The sequence below is a fragment of the Falco punctatus genome (assembly GCF_963210335.1).
Source record: "Falco punctatus genome assembly, chromosome: Z".
Lineage (NCBI taxonomy): Eukaryota > Metazoa > Chordata > Aves > Falconiformes > Falconidae > Falco > Falco punctatus.
Genome location: NC_137586.1, coordinates 23,557,806 through 23,580,871, shown reverse-complemented (window position 1 = coordinate 23,580,871; position 23,066 = coordinate 23,557,806). Strand labels below are relative to the sequence as shown.

The following is a 23,066-nucleotide window of genomic DNA, read 5'->3' as shown; positions in this document are numbered from 1 at the left end:
AGCAAATTATATACTATCAAACAAAAGAAAAATTTAATATTACGAAGATTGTGTTCAATATTAGTCTTTGCTATGAAATAGATAATAAGATGTAGAGCCAGCCTTGCATAAAAGATTGATAAGAAGTAGAATTTATCATAGGACTAAGTGGTAAATCACATCAGTATCTGAATTTCTCTTAACATTCAAGAGTGTTTTCATTTAGTAATCCTGTTCTGGTTCATTTTAGTTTTAAACATACCACTCCAAATCACACTTCCATGACTTATGCCCTGATTCTGCAAATATTTTTGTTATTATCTGTAGACTATTGAGTAATCTGCAGAGTTTATTCATTAATGTCAAGTTAAGCAGCTTTTGTAACCTGTACAGAAATAAATCTTGGTGTTCTCTGGAAACCAGTTTTTACTCAGAAAAAGTATGTAATAAAGAAGAAGTAAGGATTTTTTTTAGGAGCCAAATGTTATGTATAGGCATGTAAATTATTTACATTTTTGTAAGTATGTATATGTGTAAAATGCACTGTGTTTATAGTTAATAAATTTTACTATTTTCCCATATTTTATGAGTAGTTTGATAACAGAATTAAATAAAATTGTGTATACTATCCATATATTTACGTATATGATTGTTTAGCTATAACAGATAATTACTAATATTTATAACAAATTGAATGTATCACTGTTAATCATAGCTTGCATTATAGTCCACATTATTATTTTGAATGAGCCGATTTTGTAAAATTCAAAACCTAATTTCGTTGCCAGTGTTCTTGGAATATTTCTTTTAGCCACTGAAGGAGTTGTGTTGTACTGTGTATGTTGCTGAAATGTTTGGGAGTAGAAACCGTAATAGGAGCGTCAACCCTGAAAAGTCTACATCAATGTTTTTTGCTTTTTCTATTTATTGGCCTTCAGTGCAACAGTGGTGTCTGGACAGAGGTGATGATCCTCAATTCTGCATTATTTTGTCTGTAAAGAATCTTGCACTGAATCCCTGGTTGCTTTTATTTTGATCAGTTATCAGTGGTAGCATGTCGGTGATCTTAAGCTTTCAGAGAATGCTCTAGTGTGTTTGATATGCTTCCAAACAGAAGACTAATTTGCTATCGTGTGATATTATAATACAAAACAATGTTTAAAATACACTGCAGAGTATTTTACAAAGATCACTTGAGGCACTACACTGCAATACTGAGATGAAATGACATCAAGCTTTGTTACTTTATGATTGGAACCAGTGCCACCATATCGCATAAAACTTTATGAAATGAAACTAAAATTAGGAAATAGAGGAAGTCTAATAGTATCTTGTGGAGTATATAGAATGTAGGGATGAGTTTGAGATCATTTATTTATATTGCAGACACTTAAGATTTATTCACTCCATGTTCAAAAATGTAAATGTTCTGCAGTGATAGTCTGTAGGATTATTGACTTTGTATATGCTTATTATAAAGTAAGGTCACAAAGCATAAAAGTGATTGTGAGTAGAAATTTTCTAAAATTTCAGAATTGAAGGTATTTTGGGCATTCTTTTCCCTCTTGTACCTTTTTTACATCTGGACAGAGCACTTTTTTCGCTTTTGTAGGCCTGATTGATAATAACTATTAGATCTCTGTTTATAAAGTGCTCTGATGCCATTCTTCTTGCACCCTTTCGGTTATTCCCCTAGATTTAGCAGATTTTCTTTCTCATGTATCTGGGCTTTACTTTGTTGGAGCAAAGAGTAAGGGAGAAGAACAAGGATATAGATTCAAGAGTATTACACCATTCCTGAGTCCAGTAGAAGTTCTCTGAAAAGTTTATGGTCCTTGGCCTGTATTCATCCTTCGTGCAGCTTTGGTGAGACCTTTCATTACCAATGGAAGGTCCGTGGCTTAATTAATGTGGTTTATAACAGATGGTATTTCCTTTCCAAAGTACTTCACACAATACAGTGTCAGGTTCTAACGCTTAAGTTTTTGAAATGTGCTGATTTTGTTCAGCTACTTGAGTGAAATAACAGAACTGAAGCAGAAAGTAAGAAACAATTTTCAGTCTGAGCGATGGTAATGTGATGTATCTAGTAAGTGAACGACTGCTTTGTAGTAATTTTCTTGGTTTTCTACTATCGCAACAGTTTTTCATTATGATGAAAATCCTGTCATTAGAGCAGAAGAGGCATATTTCTGTATTTACTATAAGGATTTTGACATACTTCTGCAATTATGACTTGTAGAGTAGGTATAGACTTACAGGTTTACAGGTTCAGTGAATTTAAAGGTTTAGATCTCATTCTGTAATCTAATGGATGTAGGAGTATGTATGCCTATGCAGAGAGTCTCCAAAGGTAATGAGGATTTTTTAACGCTGTGCCTTTGGCTGTCTACAAGATCGTAGTTTACAGATCAAACTCTGCACTATTGGAATCATTGAAAATGTTCCCATCACCTGCAGTACGAGCTCAAACTGGTGTCAAATGCTAACATTCCAACTGCTTGGAAGTAAAGTTCCTATCTGCAGTTTGGTCCAGACAATGCAGAAAAATCAGACTGTATTTGTGTTATTTTCATATTGGAAATATTAACATGTACTCCTCATACACGCAAAATACAACACTGAAGTATTTCAAAAGAATGTAGGATAGTTTCCCAACTTCTGCTATTAGAAAATATTTATGCTTGCAATAATTAAAGCTGGAATGAAAGGGGAAGTACATTATTTTTTTATGCCAGGACCACACAGTTGATATTGTAAAGGTAGATTTCAGCTGAGGGTGCATGTATGTGCGTGTGTGTGTGTAGGTAAATCACACTGAATTAATTTGGATTAGTAACTGAATATCATATTTTTTTCTGTATTTACCTGGTATTGCCTTAGTTGCTGTTTGCCTTTTTCTGAAATGGTCAGCGGTTGTTTGTTTCTTTGTTTTTTTTCAAAGGGTTTATTGTAGTATTTCAAAGAACTGAATAAAATAGGGTTAAAATAAGAACACAAAATGTGAGTTAGAGTAGGCTTTTTTGCTCTTTTTTTTTATTTTCACATGAAAAGTATAGAAAATTAGAGATCTCCTAAAAACGGCATAGAACATTCACTTCTGAAATTATGTTCCTTTGGCAAGGTGCATGGAAAAGATTTGGAAAAAAACCCATAAGTGCTGGCAAAATTTGTAGGAATGTCAGAAAAAATTTAAAGTGTTGGCATAAGAATTCTTTAAAAATCCTCACTTATTCACATGTAAAATGAAAGTAAAAAAGCATCTGCCCTCTTTTATGCACACTGTCTAAATAAAACTGAGTAATTATATTTAGCAAAGTACAAAGTTGCAGTTTCCTAGACAGAACTCATTGTGTATTTGGCTTGCTTTGTTATTTATTCCACTACACTAATGTAGTTGAATATGGGCATATTTTGGAAAAAAACCCCGCCAACCACCAAACAAAACAGTGAATATAAGAGAAGAAAATACTGACATTTTCCAAGATTATGATCTTAGTTCTAATATTAAATTAAAGGCAAAATATTAACACAATAAAAAAGATCTTGGATCCATACAAATGTTTTTATTCACACTAGTGTAGGTAAATTTGAAGATCCTGCAGGATTTTTACCACTGTAACTATTTTGTTCACCCGAGTGGAAGAAAAGTGTGCATGTTAATGTCCTAATCCTATAAACATTTAGTTATATTGAAATTTAAATGTGTTTTACTTTTATATAAACGAATTGAGCTGCTCTTATCTGTAAGATTATACTTAGCTGTTTGAAGGATCAGAAGGTCATTAAGAATTGTAAACTGAATTTCTTTATTTGCTTAATGTGTTTATTTTTCATTCTATGACCAAATGTAGCTATTCTTCAGAGAAAACAAATAGGAATCTTAAAACAAAAATGAAAATCAGTCTTGTGTGGCTCAGAAATTATCACACTTTAAAAAAGGATAATTTATGAAATCTATTTCACAATCTAAAATAACCATTTTGTTAATAATAATGATGAAAAAATATTTTAATCTCTTAATTCCCTCTAATTATTTTTTCTTTTTACTATGGGTGTACCATCTTAGTGTTTGTTTATTGCAATCATATTTGTTTCACACCCAGTGCTATTAAAAGTAAGAACTAGATACATGATATCGTTACTGTGATTTACAGTCAGTAGAATTCCTAATTGATTTGGTCCTTTATGTTGAACAGTTCGGGCCGTGGTACTTGCCTTGATAATGAGCCTCCCAAGCGTGACTTTCTTTATCCAGCTGTGGCCCCAGGTCAGGTGTATGATGCTGATGAACAGTGTCGCTTCCAGTATGGAGCAACATCCCGCCAATGTAAATATGGGGTAAGAAGTCTTAATCCTTATGCTGAGTGTTCTGCTTAGTCATGTGTATATATTCCTTTATAATATAAATCTTTAGTTAGATGCAGTAGTGGGTTACAGATTTCCAATAGCATGCCTGGTGCCATCATACATAAGCAAAGGGTAAATTTTAATCCTTATGCTGCATCTTTTGCTTGAGTCATTTGTATGTACTGTACACCAAAATATGTGTGTAACAATGAGCTGGGGAAAGCATTCTTTAATTTTAGGGGAAAAAAAAGGAGCCCAGAACACTTGATCCTGCTCCTTGTAAAGTGTACTACACAGTTTTCCCTGTAGGTTCATGTTGCATTAGTCTTGAAACATGAAATCTTTGTATTGGCTTTTACTTTTGAATTTTTTGAATTACTTTTGTACTTGTATTGATTTGTCAGGTCTTGGGGGGGGGTGTTTTTTGTGTTTTTTTTTTCTGACATGGAGCATATAGTTTCTTATATTGTTCAGATCTCTTTTTGGAAAGATGGGATATGGTTAAGGGAACAGAGGAACATGAAGTTAGATAGCTGAATAGAATACTGACTAGCTAGATAGTAGCAAACCTTTGGCTGCAAGTACCAGTGTGCAATAGTTGAGGTAAATAAATTTACAGTAGAACTTGCACACTTGGGCCTATATGCAATAAATTTGTAAATATTTACTTAAAATCTTACAGACCAAAGTATGTAGTAAAAGGATATGTTCTGCTGTACTTGTTTTCAAAAAATAAGTTGAGGCTAAATTAAATAAACCTTGAAAACATATCTAGTGGTTTAAAAGTAAAAAGTTTTAATAATATTTTAATTTTTAGGTTATTCCAATAAAACAATGTAATCATTGAACTTCTATTTACTTCTCTAAAGGCTAGCTACAAAGAAAGTCCATTTTTAATATCCCTGGGGTGATAAATACAGTATTATTCGTGGGATGCCTCTTTGGCAGATTGCATTGTGCAGAGGATTTAAAAGCTGTATGTAGCTGGCTGTATAGCTCACTGGGTCTTCTACTCCTGATCCCTCATCAAACCTCTTTCAGCCTTTATTGTTCCTCTTAAGTTCTCACTTCCCACTGCTGTTCTTTAAAAGCCTTGTTTCCTGTCACTACCTCTAAGTTATACCTTTTTTTAATTTATTTTTTTCTTAAAAATTCTCACCACATGTACTCTTTTATTTTCAGACTAAGGAAATCTGCAGGTATTTAATTCCATCATTTATAGCACAGCCTTTGGAGATATAATGCATTTTAAATTAAACTGGAAAGTTAATAATGTGCAAAACCTGGCTTTTCCACATGTATGTTATTTTTTTCAAATACTGTTTAAAACTATGTAAACGTTGTGATGATCATGCTGCACAATACACTTTCTTTCTTAAGCTAGTTTCTAAACCACAAACAATTGGAAGTAATGAAGATGTGTAGGTAATCTTGGCTTTCTGCCTACTACTTTCTTTTTGTTGTAAAGTTTTTGTTGGGATTCCCTTATAGTTACAAAGAAGAGGTTGACACTTAATTGAGGCAATAGTTAAAAAGTTACGTCTTTGTGTGACATTACCAGTCCTCTGATGTAGTGTGTTGTGTTCCATCAGTGTGCTATCAATGGAAGCATAACTTACTTGTCTCAGACACAACCCCCCCCCCCCCCCCCCCCCCCCCCCGTTTTTAATAGATAGATTCAGACTGCATATATTAATATAACAGTTTATTGCAGAAGTTTGGTTAATACCCACTTTAAGAAACTGTATGCATTTAAAATAGCATCTGCATTTGAAAGTGTTATCCTCCATGGCCATAATGCTCTGAAAATATAGTCATGATGATTATGATGATACAGTTTTCAAGTGATAATTTTGAAAGGGTAAAAAAAAAGTCTTTGGAAGCTGGTAGCGCAAATGGGAAATACCCACACAAGAAAGACCTATTCATATATAATATGGTTTCTAGAACTGAGTAGTGGGACTAGATCTAAATACCAGGAGAAGCCAAGCTGAATACTCTGCTCAGCCTTTCCATTTTCAAAAATAAGCAGTGCTTTGGATATTCCTATTTGATGTACTGTTCACATGAAGATGCCATTAATATTGATTTTGATGATATTGATCATTGATCTTACTCTTACAGACACATGTGCAGCTATGGATGGAAAACCAATAAAAATCCCCAATTAACGGTGGATTTGTAGTTTGTGTACTAACTTTTGTACAGCACTTCTTTTAGCCCTTTTTATTTGAAGTGCATGGTAAAAAAGGGGTAGGGCGGGTTTTCAAACATGCGGTTTAGTGACTTGGAAATAAATTCTAAACCAAAGGGAAATCTCAGAGAAAATTGCTTGCCTTTTCCTGTTGCTCATGTTCTTTACTGATTTGTGATGGTGAGACGTGACAAGAGAAACAGTCAAACTCTCAAAGGCCAAAAAGTTACAAGTCTTTGGGCTCTGATGGAGCTGTTGGGATTTTTGGTTGAAATGGTTGGTGTTTTCAGTGTAACTTGGAAAATCTTCAGATTCTTTCTACTTTGGAATTCTGTGTAATGTCTTACTAATCTTGTGAAAAATTACCTCTTTTAACCATCTATCTTTTAATGTTGATGTGTTTGTTGACTTTTCTACCCTATTTCTTCATCCATTCTCTCTGTATGTGTGTTTTAAACTTTTTGTTTCTTTTGATCATAGATCATGTCCTAATCCTGCAGAGAGTTTTTCACATTTAAGTAACTGAAGCCTTTCTCATCTAGGAACTCAAAGTTAAATACATGGAGAGGTGTTGGAACAATTAAGGTATCAGAACTAAAGTACTAAAGGGGCTGCAAGTTTCTGCCTTTCTGTGTTTACTGACAAGGAGCCAGTTTGTCCTTAAAAGGAGCTCTTTGGTAGATTTGTTTTGATACTATGTTAAGTACTAGATCTAATTAAACTGTTCAGTCACTTAGGGACAGAACTGTTCCAGCAAAAGTATTGTGGCTATTGGTCAGATTTCCCTGTATTTTTCAGCACAATAAGTAAAGAAGAATTCAAAGAGATGCTTTAGCTCTTTAAGCTGAAAAATTAAAACTACATGTTAGATAGTAAACAGTGATCCTTCTAATGTTACATGTGCATTGTTCTTTATTCTGTACTTTCCACCATTTATGATACAGGGGCAATTTTGGAGAATTTAAGTGAAGAAATAGATACTTTGAATAAAGAATTGAGAGGCAATGTCTCAAGTTACTTAAAATATTTCATTTTTAAGTTACACTTTCAGATTCAGGAGAATGTTAAATTTATGACTTTGAGTGAGCCAAATTGTAATGGTGGAAATTTCACCATATAATACTGAAACATAACTTTTCCCTGAAGACAACACATGCTTTCAGGTATCTTGTTGGATTCACTACAGTGGGAGATTTTGAAGGCTATCAGGAATAACTGGAGCTCGTTCTGGTTCATTTATCTAACTACTAGATATGCTACAACTTCTAGGGTGGTGCAGTGTGAATTCTCTTCTACTGATTGTCAGCTTTGTCTCTGTTCTTTGCTCGGTTCGTATGCCAGTTCCCCTGGTAGTTCAGAACCTTTTTCTTTCCCTTTGTTTAGGTGAGTGTAAGGAGAACTTTTTTCATTGTCTCCTTACTTCCTTAACCTTTGAGCATCTGCCTAATAACATTTGGCATTTGGCTGTCTCTGGGTTAACTCGGGAACAAATTCCAGTCTTGTTTTATGAGTTTAAATAATACCTGAATATGCGTGACTGTAACTTACCAATTTTGTGGTTCAAAATAATGCCTTGCTTTAGAACTGGTCCTCTCATTTTTAGGACAGAGGCTAAAACCTCAGACATTTTAATAGCAGTTAATACTTTAGGCGTATGGCTAATATTGCTGTGGTGTGTTTTATGATCTGTGAAGCTGTTGGCTGCTGACATGCATATCAGAGATAGTGCCTCACAATTCTTTGGTATATTTTTTCACATTTTATGCTTTTCCACCATCACTGGTGTCACTAAATATTTTGAGTATGGGGAAGAGGTGACAAACTCTCTTTTCCTTTGCATACATGGCTTCACTGAAATCATCAGGACCACTCATTGTGTTTCACACTGGAGTTTAACACATTGGGTTGTGTATTTTAACTGATGATAGGTAGTGCTCTTTGTTATGGTGTTATCTTTGCAAGTAAGTTCTTCAGTTAGTTTGCCAATGAAAATAGCTTTAAACTGAAATAACAGGTTTTATTCACATTTTCTGACTGCATTTTGGAGGACAGATGGAGTTCAAGCTATGATAGAACTTACCGCTTGTAAACAAGCAGAACGAAGATATTCTCAGATTAAGAAGCCCTCCTGGTGTTCAATAGCTCCCTTGCATTAGTTGTCTCTGGGAAGTTTTTAATGAGTTGTGGTGACCATAAAGTTAATTAGCATTAATTGCTAGGAAAGTGTCGACTACAGAAGTGGAAGAACATGCGGTTGTCATACCTTCATTGCTCTCTGGTTTCCTTCATGCCAATTCAGAGATGGAATAGTTTAACTGAATTAGTTAGTAATGACCAAAACAAAATAGTATTGATCAGCTAACTTTCAAATCCAGGAAACTGCATACATTACTATACACAATAGTTCTACAGTATTTCTTTTAGGGCAAAATACCCTGAGTTAGAATTGACCCTTGTAATCAGGTGATACAAACTTTAATGTTGGTGAACTAAACTGTCACTTTCTTCATGACACACTGATGTGATTTACTCCAATTAAATAAAGAGGGATATTAAGCTTGATGTTGGGTTTTTATAGGAAGGTAGAAGCAGAGCCTGGAAGCTGTTTTTTCAGAAGGAAAGGCAGTGAAGCCATTGGTGTATCTTTGCAGTAAAACTACTGGTTCCCTCTTGTTCCCTCACTTGTTGATACTGTGACTATAGTTGTGCATTCAGTTGAATCTGTACATAGTACTTAGCAACTCACTGAAAAGTGACTTTTTTCCTCAAAGCTTCATATGTCATACCATGGCTAAGTCACTTTATAAGTGGTGTTTGTCAACAGAGCGTAAGTAGTTTGATCAATTGGATTTATATTACATTGCTCACAAGTTGGTGTTAAAGTATGTGTAGGCGAAGAGAGGAATTGAAGATCCTGGTGGTAAACTCTTTTCATTTTTATCAACCTTTCCATTATTTTTTTATTTCATAAAGTCTTGCCAGTCAAGTGCAAAACCTGTCATCACTATTGTGCAGGCCTTTTGCATTTAGAATGATAAAGTTTCAAGCTTTTCTTGTGTAAGCAGTTACAGGATCATGCTGTAATTAAGAACATTTGAAACATTTTCACTTTTATTCTTAAAAGTGAGTTTTGTTCCCTCTTCTTTTTTTAAGATTAAGATCGGTATAGCCAAGAGAAATTGTGGAAGTTTTCCTGTTTCTGAATCCTGAAGTAGTTTTACATCCTTTTTGTATCTTTTTCTAACAAGTTCCTGTAGTCCCCTTTCTTCCTTTCTTCTTTGCTATGGCTATCTTGTCTCCAGACCCTTCTTCTCTCTCTCCCCACCTGTCTTTCCTTTTCTACTCCCACTCCCTTTCCCTTTCCTCCCTTTCCCGCCTCCCTTTCCCTTTCCCGCCTCCCTTTCCCTTTCCCGCCTCCCTTTCCTTTTCCCGCCTCCCTTTCCTTTTCCCGACTCCCGACTCCCTTTCCCGACTCCCTTTCCCGCCCACCTTTTCTGTTCTCTTTTCTGGCCCCCCCTTTCCCTTTTCCTTTTCCAGCCCCCTTCCTCCTTTCCCCTTACCCTTTCTCCCCCCTCCTTCTCTCTCTCTCCCCCTATATCTTCCCGCCACCTCCCCTTCTCTTTCTCTCTCTTTCACAAGAGACACAGGCGTAACACCAATGTGCCTGGATCTTATGAAGGCTGCTTGAAAATGTGCAAGGTGAAGCTAGTGATCAAAGCAGGAGGAGCGCATGAGATGACAGTAGAAGCAGTAATGAGGTTCCAGATATTGGAGTATGGCTTGACTAAAGATGGGATAGGTTGTATGTGTCTGAAAGGGAGGATGCTACTTGGAGGTGATTGACATTGTGGGGCTTCTGTAGTTTCCGTAAGGTTCACATAAGCACCCAATATTTAGGAAAGAATATTGGTATCATAATACAAAAGCACGACTTAAGCTTTAGATTCTATTTCACATTCTTTCAGCATGTTGTGATTCATAACATGCTGCACCACTTAATGAGCATTAGGTAGTGGAGCACTAAAATGGTAACTTTTGGGTGCTTATCTGAACTAAACTTTGACCCTTCTCAAGCTCACCCATAATTATAGTGTAGTTTTAACTGTGTTGCCAGCAGTATTTCAGCAGTGAGGCTGAAAATACTCTAGGTTGATGCTTTTCAGGTCTGAATTGTAAATTACAATTCAAGCTAATTATTTTTATGCTCTATTTTGGCAAATGCTCATCAAGAGGTGCAGCATATTGTAGATAAAATGTGCTGAAGTAACAAAATCCTAATTAACATTTTAAAATGATATGAAGAAAAAATGGAACTCCCAAATTACCATAGTTTAATATGCATTGTGAATGTATTTCACCATCTTTTTTTTTTTTTTTAATATTATGGGCAAAACTGCTAACTTTTGTTGGAGGCTTTCATTAGTGTTGAGAACATTAAGAACAGCACAGCAATTTAGTCTTTGCTCATATTACTGAGTTTTGATTGTGCTGTATTGTTACCATTTATGATGATTATGATATAGGATGCTTAGATGTTACATAATTTGAAATGCCTATATGTAACTCTGCATGACAAAACAGAAGGAGGCTCCATCATTGATAACACTTAGGCAAAAGGAAGATAATTTGATTTGCTGTTTTTTTTCTCTAGATGGGTTCAGCTTTGTTTAATTTACTGCAAATACAAGCATCCGAATTCCAAACTGAAGTCATGGAGCCCTAAGATACACCGTTACAGGTTGTCATCTATCTTGTCTTGATCTTGTGAAAGGCCTCAGCTTCAGTTTATGTTTCCTGGATTTTTAAAACACTTTCCCATGTTTGCTTTAGAAATTAGTAGTTATTAAATCCACACATTTGGAGACTGACTTTGAGGTCACTGAATGATTTTCAGGTTATGCTTATTTCTCTTGGTTTCAGTAAATTATTCACCCAAATACAATTTTGGCAAAAAATATGTTAGCTTCATCCTCTGTCCGCCAATGAAAAAAAGCTACCCCTAAAGGGTCACCTTATGTTGATGGGTGGTTGTGGGTGGGTGGGTGTGCGTGCATGCATGTGTGGTTGTTAGTGTGTGAAAAAAAACAGTATACTTTCTACTAGTTACTTTATGCCTGACCTTTCCGGGGCAGTTCCTCATGTTTTTAAGGCTGACTTATTAAAATCAGTTGCTTAAGAGATGTTACAGATAGAATGGTGGTAGTAAGGAAGCAGCTCAAATCAGTAGATATGAAACTAAGGTAGTACCAGCTGTAGGGCTGAGCTGGAGAACAGAAAGCTTTATGCACCTTGGTCAGAGTTTCTCTGTTAACTTTATAAAATCAGCTGAAAATAAAGATGACATAGCCATAGTAGTACCTGGTATAATTCCATTTTCATTTAATGAAATAACAGCACAGATGGAATTTCCATTTCGTTTTAGGTATCTTATTTGTTTTCAAATTAATGTTCATGTTATTTTTAACTTCAAGTACAGGGTAATCGAGAATGTACTTCAGATTTTACTCTTTCTTTCAAATGCAAAACAGCAAGCGACGATAAACAGCTTCTTAAATAAGTGTGGCTAGATGTAAGAGAAATTATAAAAATACTTTAATTTATAGTTTTTAATATGAATTACTTCTACAAATTAATAGACTGTGTTATTTTAGTTAATAAATCCTCTGGTTTTTGCATAGTTTCTGTAAGGAAATATTCTGTTGTTTTTGGGATATTGTATGTCTCAAACAGAACTCCTTTCTGATTTAAACAGAGTTTTTTTCTAAAATATTAATAGTGTGATACAGCCCACAGTCATTTCATTTTGTCAGAAACTTTCATTTTGTCATTAGGGATTTACTTAAGCAAACTTCTGCTGAAATTAAGGTCTGAATAAAAACTACCAGACTGTGTGGGTAATAATATCTGGTTTTGATGCAGTGCTTTTTATTCTATCTCCCAAAGCAATTTAGGAAGAAGGGAAATATTTTTCACATTTTGTGGAGTAGGGAGGTGAGCTAACATGCTTACAATCACCCTGCAAACAGATGAATGGCTAAAATAGTTTTGGAGTGCTGTATCTATTAATTCACACAGTTCAGCTGATTATTTGTTTGAAATTAAGGTGTCTGGGTGATGCTAGTTCAGTGAATTTGGAGGAGTCTAGTGCCATGAAGAAGCTGGAGTACAGAGAAAGAATCCTATCAGAAAGAAATTGTTAAATACTCTCATTTGTGGATATGTTAGCCTGACAATGAAATACATGTTTCAATTATTACTTCCCATATATGTTAATATATAGATGGCATGCTTGTGTAGGTGTATCAGAAGTGAAATTCTGCATGTAATCTCTGGAGCACAAACCAGAACTCTGGATTCAAACTGCCTTGAAATGTGGTTGTTTTTAAATTCCAGACTGTTATCCAGATCTGATTTTTTGCATTTGCCTATATTAGAATGGTTGAAATCTTTGTTTCTTCATGGTAATTGAATTTTTGGCTTTTCAGAACATTGAACGAAACTTCAGTGACAACACAGCTGCTAATTTAAGCATTTGAACTTGATCAGATGCCAAATAAACATAAGGCCACAAGTAGAAGTGTCACTGTCTGACGCTTATAATTTGACAATGTAAACCACACATGAAACATGAGCAAGTTAATTACACTAATTTTGCTCGACAAAATGAAAGTAATAAATGGAAAAGTAAATAAGGCAGAATTATGACAGCAGCACCTCATACTGTGAAATTAGTAATCTAGTTAGACTTTTTCAAGAATCTTTGTGATGTGCTTTTTGTTCTTTCCCTCCTTGATGTTTTAAATCGTGTGTTTATTCGCGATTGTGTATCTTAATCGGAAAATTTTCTCAGCTGAGTTGCAAAAGCAAGTGTTTTATTCAGAGGTTTAAGTAAATAAAACTGTTTGCATTTCTTCAAAGAATAATTCTAATCTGAAAAGCAAGAGTTCTGTGTTGTAAATGGGTATTCTTTTACAAGCAGCAGTATTTCTCCTAAACAGAGACTCAACAATTCCCTTAAGCTTTCACAGAGCCACCCACCAAACAGGACATAATAGTTTAGGCCTGATAGTCACAAATTGGATGGAAACTGCAGAAACCATCATTACTTATTCCTTATAAGGTCAAACCATTCTAATATGGTATATTTTTAATGGATTTTAAAAAGATGCTTTGCTTGTACCAATAGTGAAACTTAATACAGTGTATTAATAGGCCTGCAAGAACAGCACCAGCTGATTTTAAACTTGGAAAATAATTTTGCATTATTTGAGAAAAGCTTGTACTGCAGCTGCTAGTGAATAATGTATAAATAAATCCATTTGTATATGGATTGTATATATGGATTTTGCAAGAAACTTGAATCTTAGCATTAAATTTAATAGTTGTTCCTGTCGATATGTATAAATAAGATAGCCTAGACACTAGGTACTCATTCATTTCCTCAGAGAAACAATGAACTTTGGGGTGGGGCCACATATTAACTTTAATTTACTTACACTGTCTTTTCCTTTTTGCTCTTTGTGCCAAGGTTCAGCCACAGAATCTCTGCAAGGGTTAATTCTAAGATATGATTTCAAGCAGCAGTTAAATAAAGCAAAATAATAGTAACTATATGATAATTTTAAAGATCTGAGTATCTTGCAAATTTTAAAAAATACTTAGAAAATATATACAAGCAGGTGGTGAACTCTTGCACAGACACTCTTAAGTAACACAAGAAAGATTATCATGTAAGTGATTTACTGTAGAAGCAAACCACTTTTGCTTCCATTCTGCATGCATACCTGAATCCAAGTGCAACTGAAGCAAGTATGAAGATTTCCAGTGTGCAGCCAACTTTGGATCATGCCCACATTATGAATTTCAACCTTAGATAGTTTTAACAATGAATCTCTCATGTCAGCAGAACTGGCTTAATTTAAATGTGCAAAACCAAACAACAAAATATGGTAGGAAAAAAGATTATTTGAAAACCTGTATTTGCTTAACAATGACAACACAGGGAAACAGGTTAGGCTAAATCATATATGAAATACCACCCACAAATCTAAAAAGCCTAAAGGAAATATTTTAGTACATACCTCAGTTAGCACTAAATATGCATGTACTTTTTCAGCGAGTGTTACAGAAGAGAAGTGCAAGTAATCTGAGCTCAGAAATTTGGCTTTAACTAAAGGAAACAAAAATAATTGTTGCTGGTTTATATTTCAAAATCAATAGTATCCTTTTACCATGCAATTCTGAGGCAGATAATGACAGTAATGGGGATACTACAGAGCATCTGAAGACTGCTTTTATAGCAACACTAAAAGAAATTAATCCCAGTATTAGCACTAATCAAGAAAAAGCATCTAAAAACATGACTTGCATGGCAGGTGTGAAAAACGCATTCTTGTAGCCTACAGTTTGGTGCTTCCAGAAATATATTTTTTTGGCAGAATATTCTTGGGTAAAATGTGGTGACTCTGAATTGGCTCCAGAATATTTCACAGCCGTGTATAGATTTATCTCTGCAGCCTACTTCTTAATAGTCTTTGTTCAAAACAAATTTGTGTATACGTGGGTGTATGAGGACTGAAAGCAATTTTAGGCTTTTATTCTCATCAACTTGCTTCTGCCTTCTTTCCTAGGAAGTGTGTAGAGAGCTCTGGTGCCTCAGCAAAAGTAACCGTTGTGTTACCAACAGCATTCCAGCAGCTGAAGGTACTCTTTGCCAAACAGGGAGCATTGAAAAGGGGGTAAGTACAAATAATTTATTGTTTGAAGAAGCAATTTATTGTTTAAAGACTACAGGAAGAGAGAACAAGAAAATTAAAGTACTTAGAAGCAACATAAGACTTCAAAAAAAGAGATATTTCAGAATATGTTTGCATCTTAATTGGAGGTATCCTACAGAATTATTTCACAATTATTTTATATATATAATTTAATAAAACATTCGTGCTTGCTATAAAAATCTATAGCCTGGATCAAAAAAACCCAAAACTGTTGTGTACACTCTGCATATTTTTTGAGTAATTTTTGTAAAAACTCTTTAGTTTAATGTTTATTAAATGATATAGCACTCTTCCATAGAGGACTGTTATAACTTTAGGTCTGGCATGGACTTTGAAAATGTGTAACATAAATCTAGAGCCTGAATTCTTTCATTTTGTTAGAAGATGTTTTTTTTTAAAAAAAATCCTTCAGGTACAAGCTGAATCATAAAAACATAAAGAAAAAATGTTGCCTTAATAACAGAGTTTTCTAAAAGCCATATTTCCCAGTGACCTTTCTGTTCTGCCTGTGGATTATTCTTATAATATTCAGTTATACTTGCATAACTGTTTAGCTTTAAAGTATTTTGCCGTGCAGTCTGATAAACTTTTCTACCTAACAGAAAAATACAGAAAGTGAATGCTGCAATAGATAAGTCTAGTGCTACTGTATGTGGCTGAACATGTGTGTTCTGATTTTAAAACAGTGTCTGTATAGCAGTGGTCTCAGACAAAGTTCTGAAACTTAGTTTTAGATTAAGAATAGTAAAAGAGCATTTCTCAATTACAAGGCAAGATCTATTCAGGTCTTAAAGAGGATAGAAATTTTTTCAAAACTATTAAGTTGCAAGACAGGTACTGGGGAAAAAGTGAATTCTATATGCCTTTTTTCCCCCCCAAATAATATATTTTATGTTCGTACAAAGTGAAGAGACATTATATTAAACAATATCTAGTATCTGTTCGAAAGTTGCTGCATCTGTTCATAAAATTTACTGGTCCAAACTGAATTTTTTCCTAACAGTGATTGCTGACATCTATTCTCATTCTGACTTTTGCCATGCTAGCTAGGCTAGTTTCAACAAAGATTACACTGCATTTTGACTTTCAGTCTGATGTTTAAACAGAAAGAATGAAAGCTTTTGGGCAGCTGTCACAGTTTATTAATGCTTGTTGACGGCTTCATTCAGGGCTCATGACCTAGCATCATTCTGATGGCTTTTCCATGCTGAGTTTGGAAATATTGGTAAACCATGTTAAATAAATTCATTGAAGAAGGGGTCATTTAAAAAAAATAGAGTGCTTAGAGTTAGCCAATGAAAATAGAGACCTTCGCATTCTACCAAAAATGTTACCTTTTATTAGAGTAACAGTAAATGTTAGAAGCTCTACTCTTAAATCAACAGTCTAGGTTTATTTTGGAACCACCACTCCTTGTCAATGACAAGGAGCAATTTACCTCAATTTATATTTTTTAAACCATGGGACTACGGTGAACAAGTTGAGATGCTTTAAGACAATGTTGCTGTGTCCACTTGCCAGAGGCTTTAATTGGTTTGCTGTCTACAAAACGTCTTTTTCCAGTCATCAGTATCTTGTTCTATCATTAGGTTTTAGAGGGAAATGAGAGAATCTGTACTGTTTTACAAAGGTAAACTGTTCATGCCTGTTAACAGCAGAGAGCTGTATCTGTAAACTGCAGCTTCAAAGGTTCCTGTAAATTATTAGTTCCTGATAGCAAAAAACCAGAAAACACGAGCTCTTTCCAAATATGTCGTTCTCTTTACCACATGCTAAGGAGAATATAATAGGTTACAATTCTATAACACTTTATTATTATTATGATTATTATTACTACTACTACTACTACAACTACTACTACTACTACATTTATATTGCAGTCATGCCTAAAGGCCACAACCAAATTAGGCCCTGTTTTGCTGGGCTCTGTCCAAATATGTAATAAATTACATTCCCTGCTCTAAAGGCCTAACAAGATCTCAGAGTATTTAATCATATTTGGAGGGTCAATTTCTGCATTTAGTTACACTAATGTAAATTCAGTGTAGCTATTAACTCAAAGCAAAATTTGGTGCAATGCGCATTAGCATCTTATTGGCAGTGTTGGGAAGGTTTTCTGTAATTAAATTGGCCTAACACTCTATTATAAAACCTTCTTTCAGTTGCTTATATAAACCTGCCAAACTTTTAACTCTTTGGGTTGAAATTTTCCACAGTAGATGTCTGTCTACGCCTGAAGGTTGTTAGAGTGTTTTCCATAAAAGTTACTCAGCTGTTTTCTGCATACAGGGAAAGAGAATAGAGTGGTTTCTTGCTACTGATGGAACTTGTACATCTGTTCTGTTTTGAAGCTTTAATATGTTCATGCTTTGGTGAAGGGTTTTATGTTTCGGCTGGGTTCAAAAAGGTACACTTTTTACTAATTTATAATAATAATTTTAAATATACATGAAGTTTCTCTCTGGTATGCCCAGAGATGTGTTCATGAAGGCAGACTAACTGACAGGTTTTTGAAAGGACTCTGATGCATATAAAACGATAAGACAAAACTTATAGGAATGTTTATTCTGTCTTTGAATTTAAAGTAATTAAAAAAGTACCCTTTTCTAACTTCATTGTTTAGATCCATGCTAGGGATGTAAATGTGGGGCAGATGTGCAAATAGTAGAAAGAGTGTGCTGAAAGGACAGTTTAAATAGCTATATTGTGTGATGATTTAAGTTATTACTGGAAATTAAGATAAGGTAAATTTAAATTATTTTTGGACATGCAGTTTTCTTGCAAAACAATTGTAGAAGCAGTGATTGAAAATCCATTGTTAAAACTGAACTAATCTTTTCCCATCCTTAAAAAAGATGCAATCATTTTTCCTCAATATTGGAGCACTTCCCTTGTGAGTTTTATAAAAGCATACTATTGTAAATCTTAGTTCTGTTAAACAGCCAACACTTACATAAGTGATCTCAAATGTGCTGTAATACTGTGGTTTATTTTATTGTTAATGATCATTATAAGAAAAATTTGAGACTGCTTACATTATTCACAGTTTTTTGTACATTTATACATAAACAAATGCATCGCCACTGTCTTTCTAGTTGAATTAAGTGAAAATTATTTATCTTATTTATCGGTGTTAGAGAAGAATTAACATTTCAGTTCTAAACCTTTCATGAAGGATTGTTCTTTTAATATAGCTGTCACCTTCTCTTGTTTCTTCATATACTGTTTACTCAATAGCCCTTATGTTATCATAGTAGATGATGTTGCTGTAATTTGTGGAGGAAGCATATCTCTGTAGTCCCATTAGAAAAAAATAAAGAATTTGGTCATTCTGAATTACTCTGACAGAGATCCTATGCATCACTGACTTCTGGTATAAGATAAAATTTCACTAAAAAATTAAGAGGAGACACCGAAGTGAGCAGTATGTCCTCAAATTTAAATTCAATAGAGGAGAATTTAACGAATTTTTACAGGGGGCTATGTGAATGTTGAAGACAATGTTTGCGTGACAGAGTAAATTCAGAGTACAGGGATTTTACACAGCTTTGGAAAAGAAAGCAGGTAAAATGCACCTGCCTATGGTATACAGTTGTGATAGTATAGAACTAGGATGGTTTGCGTATTCTGTTTTACACATATGATATTCTTGTGCATTTAACTTGTAACTCTGTCTTTCCTTTCTTAACTTTGATTTTGACGTTTGTAATATATATAGTGTATTTTCAATTAAACTATTGGCATACATTTTTACGGTTAGAAACATTTTAATTTTTAGTTTTTGACTTCAGCATTAGTTAATTGTTCATGTACTTGTGTTGCATCTTCAATAGAATGCTGCAAGGAGATTATTGTCTTTAGTTAATAAAATCATTATTATTTATCACTATAATGAGAAGAAAATGAGAACATTTTAATTCCTCATGTGTAACTCACAAAAACACTTAATTCTCCATTGTAATTGCACTATTAGAGGCATTGCAAAACACTGTGCCATGTGGATAGATCTGTACTACCTAAAAATGTGAGTTCACTATACAGATGGTGTTATGTGTTACGCAGACAGTCAGTGATAGTCTGGATTTTAAGAGAATCTCCATATAAAGGTTTTGTTCCTCTGATGGATGCCTACTCGTTGGCATAAACCACCGCTTTGTAAATTCAGAACTTTGAGAGGGATAAACCTTCCTTTCCCCAGTACAACTCCACGGGAAACACGTGTCTGGGTTCTTTTTTGTCTGAAGAAGGTTGCAGTGAGTTGACCCCATTCAGCGGCAGGGCCCCCATGCAGCTGCTCACTCACTGCCTCTCCAGGGAGGGGGGAGAGAATCAGAAGGGCAAAAGTGAGAAGAACTCGTGGGCCGAGTTAGACAGTCTAGTAAGTGAAAGGAAAACAAAGAAAAAACCAGCAAGATATCAAAGGCAATGACACACTGCCTCCCACCACCAGACAGTTGCCCAGCCAATCTCCAAGCAGTGGCTACTTTAGAAACACCCCCACCCCAGGTTTTACTGCTGAGCATGATGTTACAGAGTATGGAATATCCCTTTGGTCAGTTGGGGTCAGCTGTCCCTCCTCTTGCCCACCCACAGCCTGCTCACTTGGGTGGCAGGTTGAGAAACTGAGAAAGCCTTGGTGGTGTACAAGCTGTTCAGCCATAGCTAAAACATCAGTGTTTTAGCTGGTCACAATCCTAAAATGCAGCACCTCATGGGCTGCTAGGAGGAGAACTCTGACCTGGCCAGACTTTGGTAGAAAAGGCAATGCATTTTGAACTTGAGATTTAAAATAGTCTGGTTTATCTATTCTGTAGATACATTAATGCTTATTTTTTGTTTCTTTAACTGGATGAGGCTTATAAACAGAAATGCGCTGGATTATGACAGCTGTGTTTTAAAACAGGTACAGCATATACAGAGAAAAAACAGGTCATGGAGGATCAAAATGTTTTGAGAGAAGAAACTGGAATGAATGTGGCTAGAAAATAGTGCTACAGGCTTCACTTATTAATGTGGAAATAAAAAGGGAATAATGTAATAAGGAAATATATTGGATGCTAGCATATGTGTGTGTGTGTGTGCAAAAGTATGTTGTATCTAGGCACATTTATGGATGATAAGCTACACATTTTAATATTGGTCATAGAATCATAGAGTGGCTTGGGTTGGAAGAGACCTTAAAAATCACCTAGTTCCAACCCCACTACCATGGGCAGGTACATCTTCTGCTAGACCCCATTTTAATGTACATTCCTGAGAGGTACACGCTTAGACTCTGACATGTTTTACAGTCTATAAGTACTTTTTATTAAAAATTATATTTCTAATAAAAAAATAAGGGTTTTTTTTAAATTTTCTTTAACACTGTATAATCCATGCTCATATTGAACTCCTGTTAATTCTTTGTTTGGTTTTTTTTTTCTCAGTAATGACTGGAGGTTAAATTCTCTTTTCAGTTGCTTTCAGAAAAATCTAGAGGAATTCAGGTCATTATGAACGGCTATATTTATTTGTTTATGTATGTCCTACATCACTGGGACTGAGGCTTTAGGTGAGCCTTAGGACTCAGGAGAAGAGAAAACATGGCTTTGCTGCCTATTGGTATGAAGTCAACTTTATATTTGCTTAGGGGTGGACAGGGATATGTCTGTCTGTCCATGTCTTCTGTCTCTTAAGCCTATAAAAGTCACTAAAGGGTTATTTAGCTGAGCTACTCCAAATTCTCAGTGATGCAGTAGACACCAGAATGTGGATCAAACTGTGGGCTCCAGTATTATTTCTGAAGGGTTTAAAAAAGGTTTCTGGCTCAGGAAATTACAAACTTACTTTAACAATTAGCCATTTGTGCAAGATGTCTGTAATTTTGTATGTTCCAAAGTAACAGTAACTTTCTGTCCCTGAACGAGTGGCCAGTCACTATTGTATAATGCTTTTCAGTACCATGTCTAATGCTTTGGCACTACTTTTATTATGTCTGTAGTGTTAGTATAAATGAAGTACTGCAACAAATTCTTCTTCCATTGTAACTTTGTCCAGATTTTCTTCTTCAAAACCTGAGGGAGTACTTAAAAATACCATTGTGGGGATTTTTCATTTTGCATAATGAAGTCCCTACATGAATCCTAAGTGGAGGGTGTTTTTCTAAACTAATCTTAGAAATTAATCTTAGTGTTTAAAACAATGTAAGCAACTTGCAGTTCCTTTAACATGAAACATCAGGGAGGATATATGAAGAAAAAAGAAAATCTTTATTTTTAGCTTGCTTTTAACTTCTGGTGTGTGTTAGGGACCTATAATTCAGGACTTAGTGAAGACAATTAACAAATCACACACACCCTCACCAATGTCTAAACATGGCTAGAAAAAGTAAAATATTAGTCTCGTTATCTGTACGGGGAATACTAATGCCTATAATTGGTCATTGTCTGACCCTTATATTTTTCTGTCCTGATAACTGTCAGCCTGGAAGCTAATTTTGTGTTTTTTTGTGAAATCTTTCAGTGGTGTTATCAGGGAGAGTGCGTACCTTTTGGCACTTGGCCCCAGAGCATAGATGGGGGTTGGGGTCCGTGGTCAATATGGGGAGAGTGCAGCAGGACCTGCGGGGGAGGAGTCTCCTCGTCTATAAGACACTGTGACAGTCCAGCGTAAGTAGCTAAAGTAAGCCGGAGCCAATAAAAAGACACATATGGAAATTATTCAAACCCGTAGTTTATGTTATCTGTAAAAATGTTTTGCTAGTTTGCCAACATTTTTCTTCAAAATAGCAGACAGAAAAACTTAAACAGGAGAAGTTCACTAGACGTACTTCTAACATTTTAATGTATCTTGTACAAGGTAAGATAGCTGGATGTATATTTAGCAGTAACTATAATGGATTTCCTTCTGTAATTTGCTGTTCGTGCAAAATATATTTAAATTATGCCTTAGGTTCTTTTCTTAAGACATGTAAGATATTAAGTCCTCTAATGCTTGTCTATGATATAAAATAACTATTGCCAGTTAATTAGTAAAAAACCAACACAATATTTCCAAGCTTTTACATACAACTGCTTACGTATAAACCATAGTATATTATGTGGCATACAATACATTTATATGCTGTCATGTCCAACACTCAGCTGTATTTTCCAACTGACTCCTAAAACAATTCAGCATCTTCTCTCCTTGCCACTACTCCCTGTTGGTCCATCTACTCTCTTTCAAGATGGGCCAACTTCTCCACTACAGCTTGATCAGTTGTGTGTATCTGTACTGGTCTTGTCACCTGTCTGCTTTCCAGTGTCCTGAGCACTGTTCAGAGAAGGTCTGTCAGGTAAGTGCTCCTTTCTCTGTCACTAGCGCTTCATAGATGAGGAATATTTGCTTATTTCTGTTCCCATTCTTTGCTAAATGAATCACTGCTTTTCTCTGTTGCTGCTTGCCATGCTCTGGATACCTCATCACAGCTATAGGTCATTGCAGAAGGATAGTTTTATTACTTCATACTTTGTTCTTATCATGTCCTGTAATCACTGTTTCCATCACAACTATTAGTTCTTAAGGCCACTTTTTCTTGAAAACGTTAAGCTTTTTTCTTCTTTTAATGAAATTCCATTTTGTGGCTTTTGTCACTTTTTTCTTATCTTCTCCTCTCTGTAGACTTAGGTTCTTTACCTGCCAGGCTGTACATCAGCTTTCCACTGTGCTCTGCAGGACAGACACCATAATGTCACATTACTACTGCTTAAGGTGGTCTGTTCATCTCCTGTCATTAACAATAACGT

The 23,066-nt window shown here is 35.1% G+C and overlaps 1 protein-coding gene across 9 annotated transcripts in view; it reads left to right on the top strand.

Moving 5' to 3' along the window:
- Positions 1 to 23,066, top strand: part of ADAMTS6 (ADAM metallopeptidase with thrombospondin type 1 motif 6) — a 186,698-nt gene that overhangs the window by 108,837 nt on the left and 54,795 nt on the right. For all 9 annotated transcript variants that reach the window (XM_080372810.1, XM_080372811.1, XM_080372812.1 and 6 more), the window contains 3 exons: positions 4,179 to 4,320; positions 15,154 to 15,261; positions 21,802 to 21,947. In XM_080372810.1, the coding sequence (XP_080228936.1) occupies positions 4,179 to 4,320; positions 15,154 to 15,261; positions 21,802 to 21,947 (396 nt within the window). The remainder of the gene's footprint in view (positions 1 to 4,178; positions 4,321 to 15,153; positions 15,262 to 21,801; positions 21,948 to 23,066) is intronic.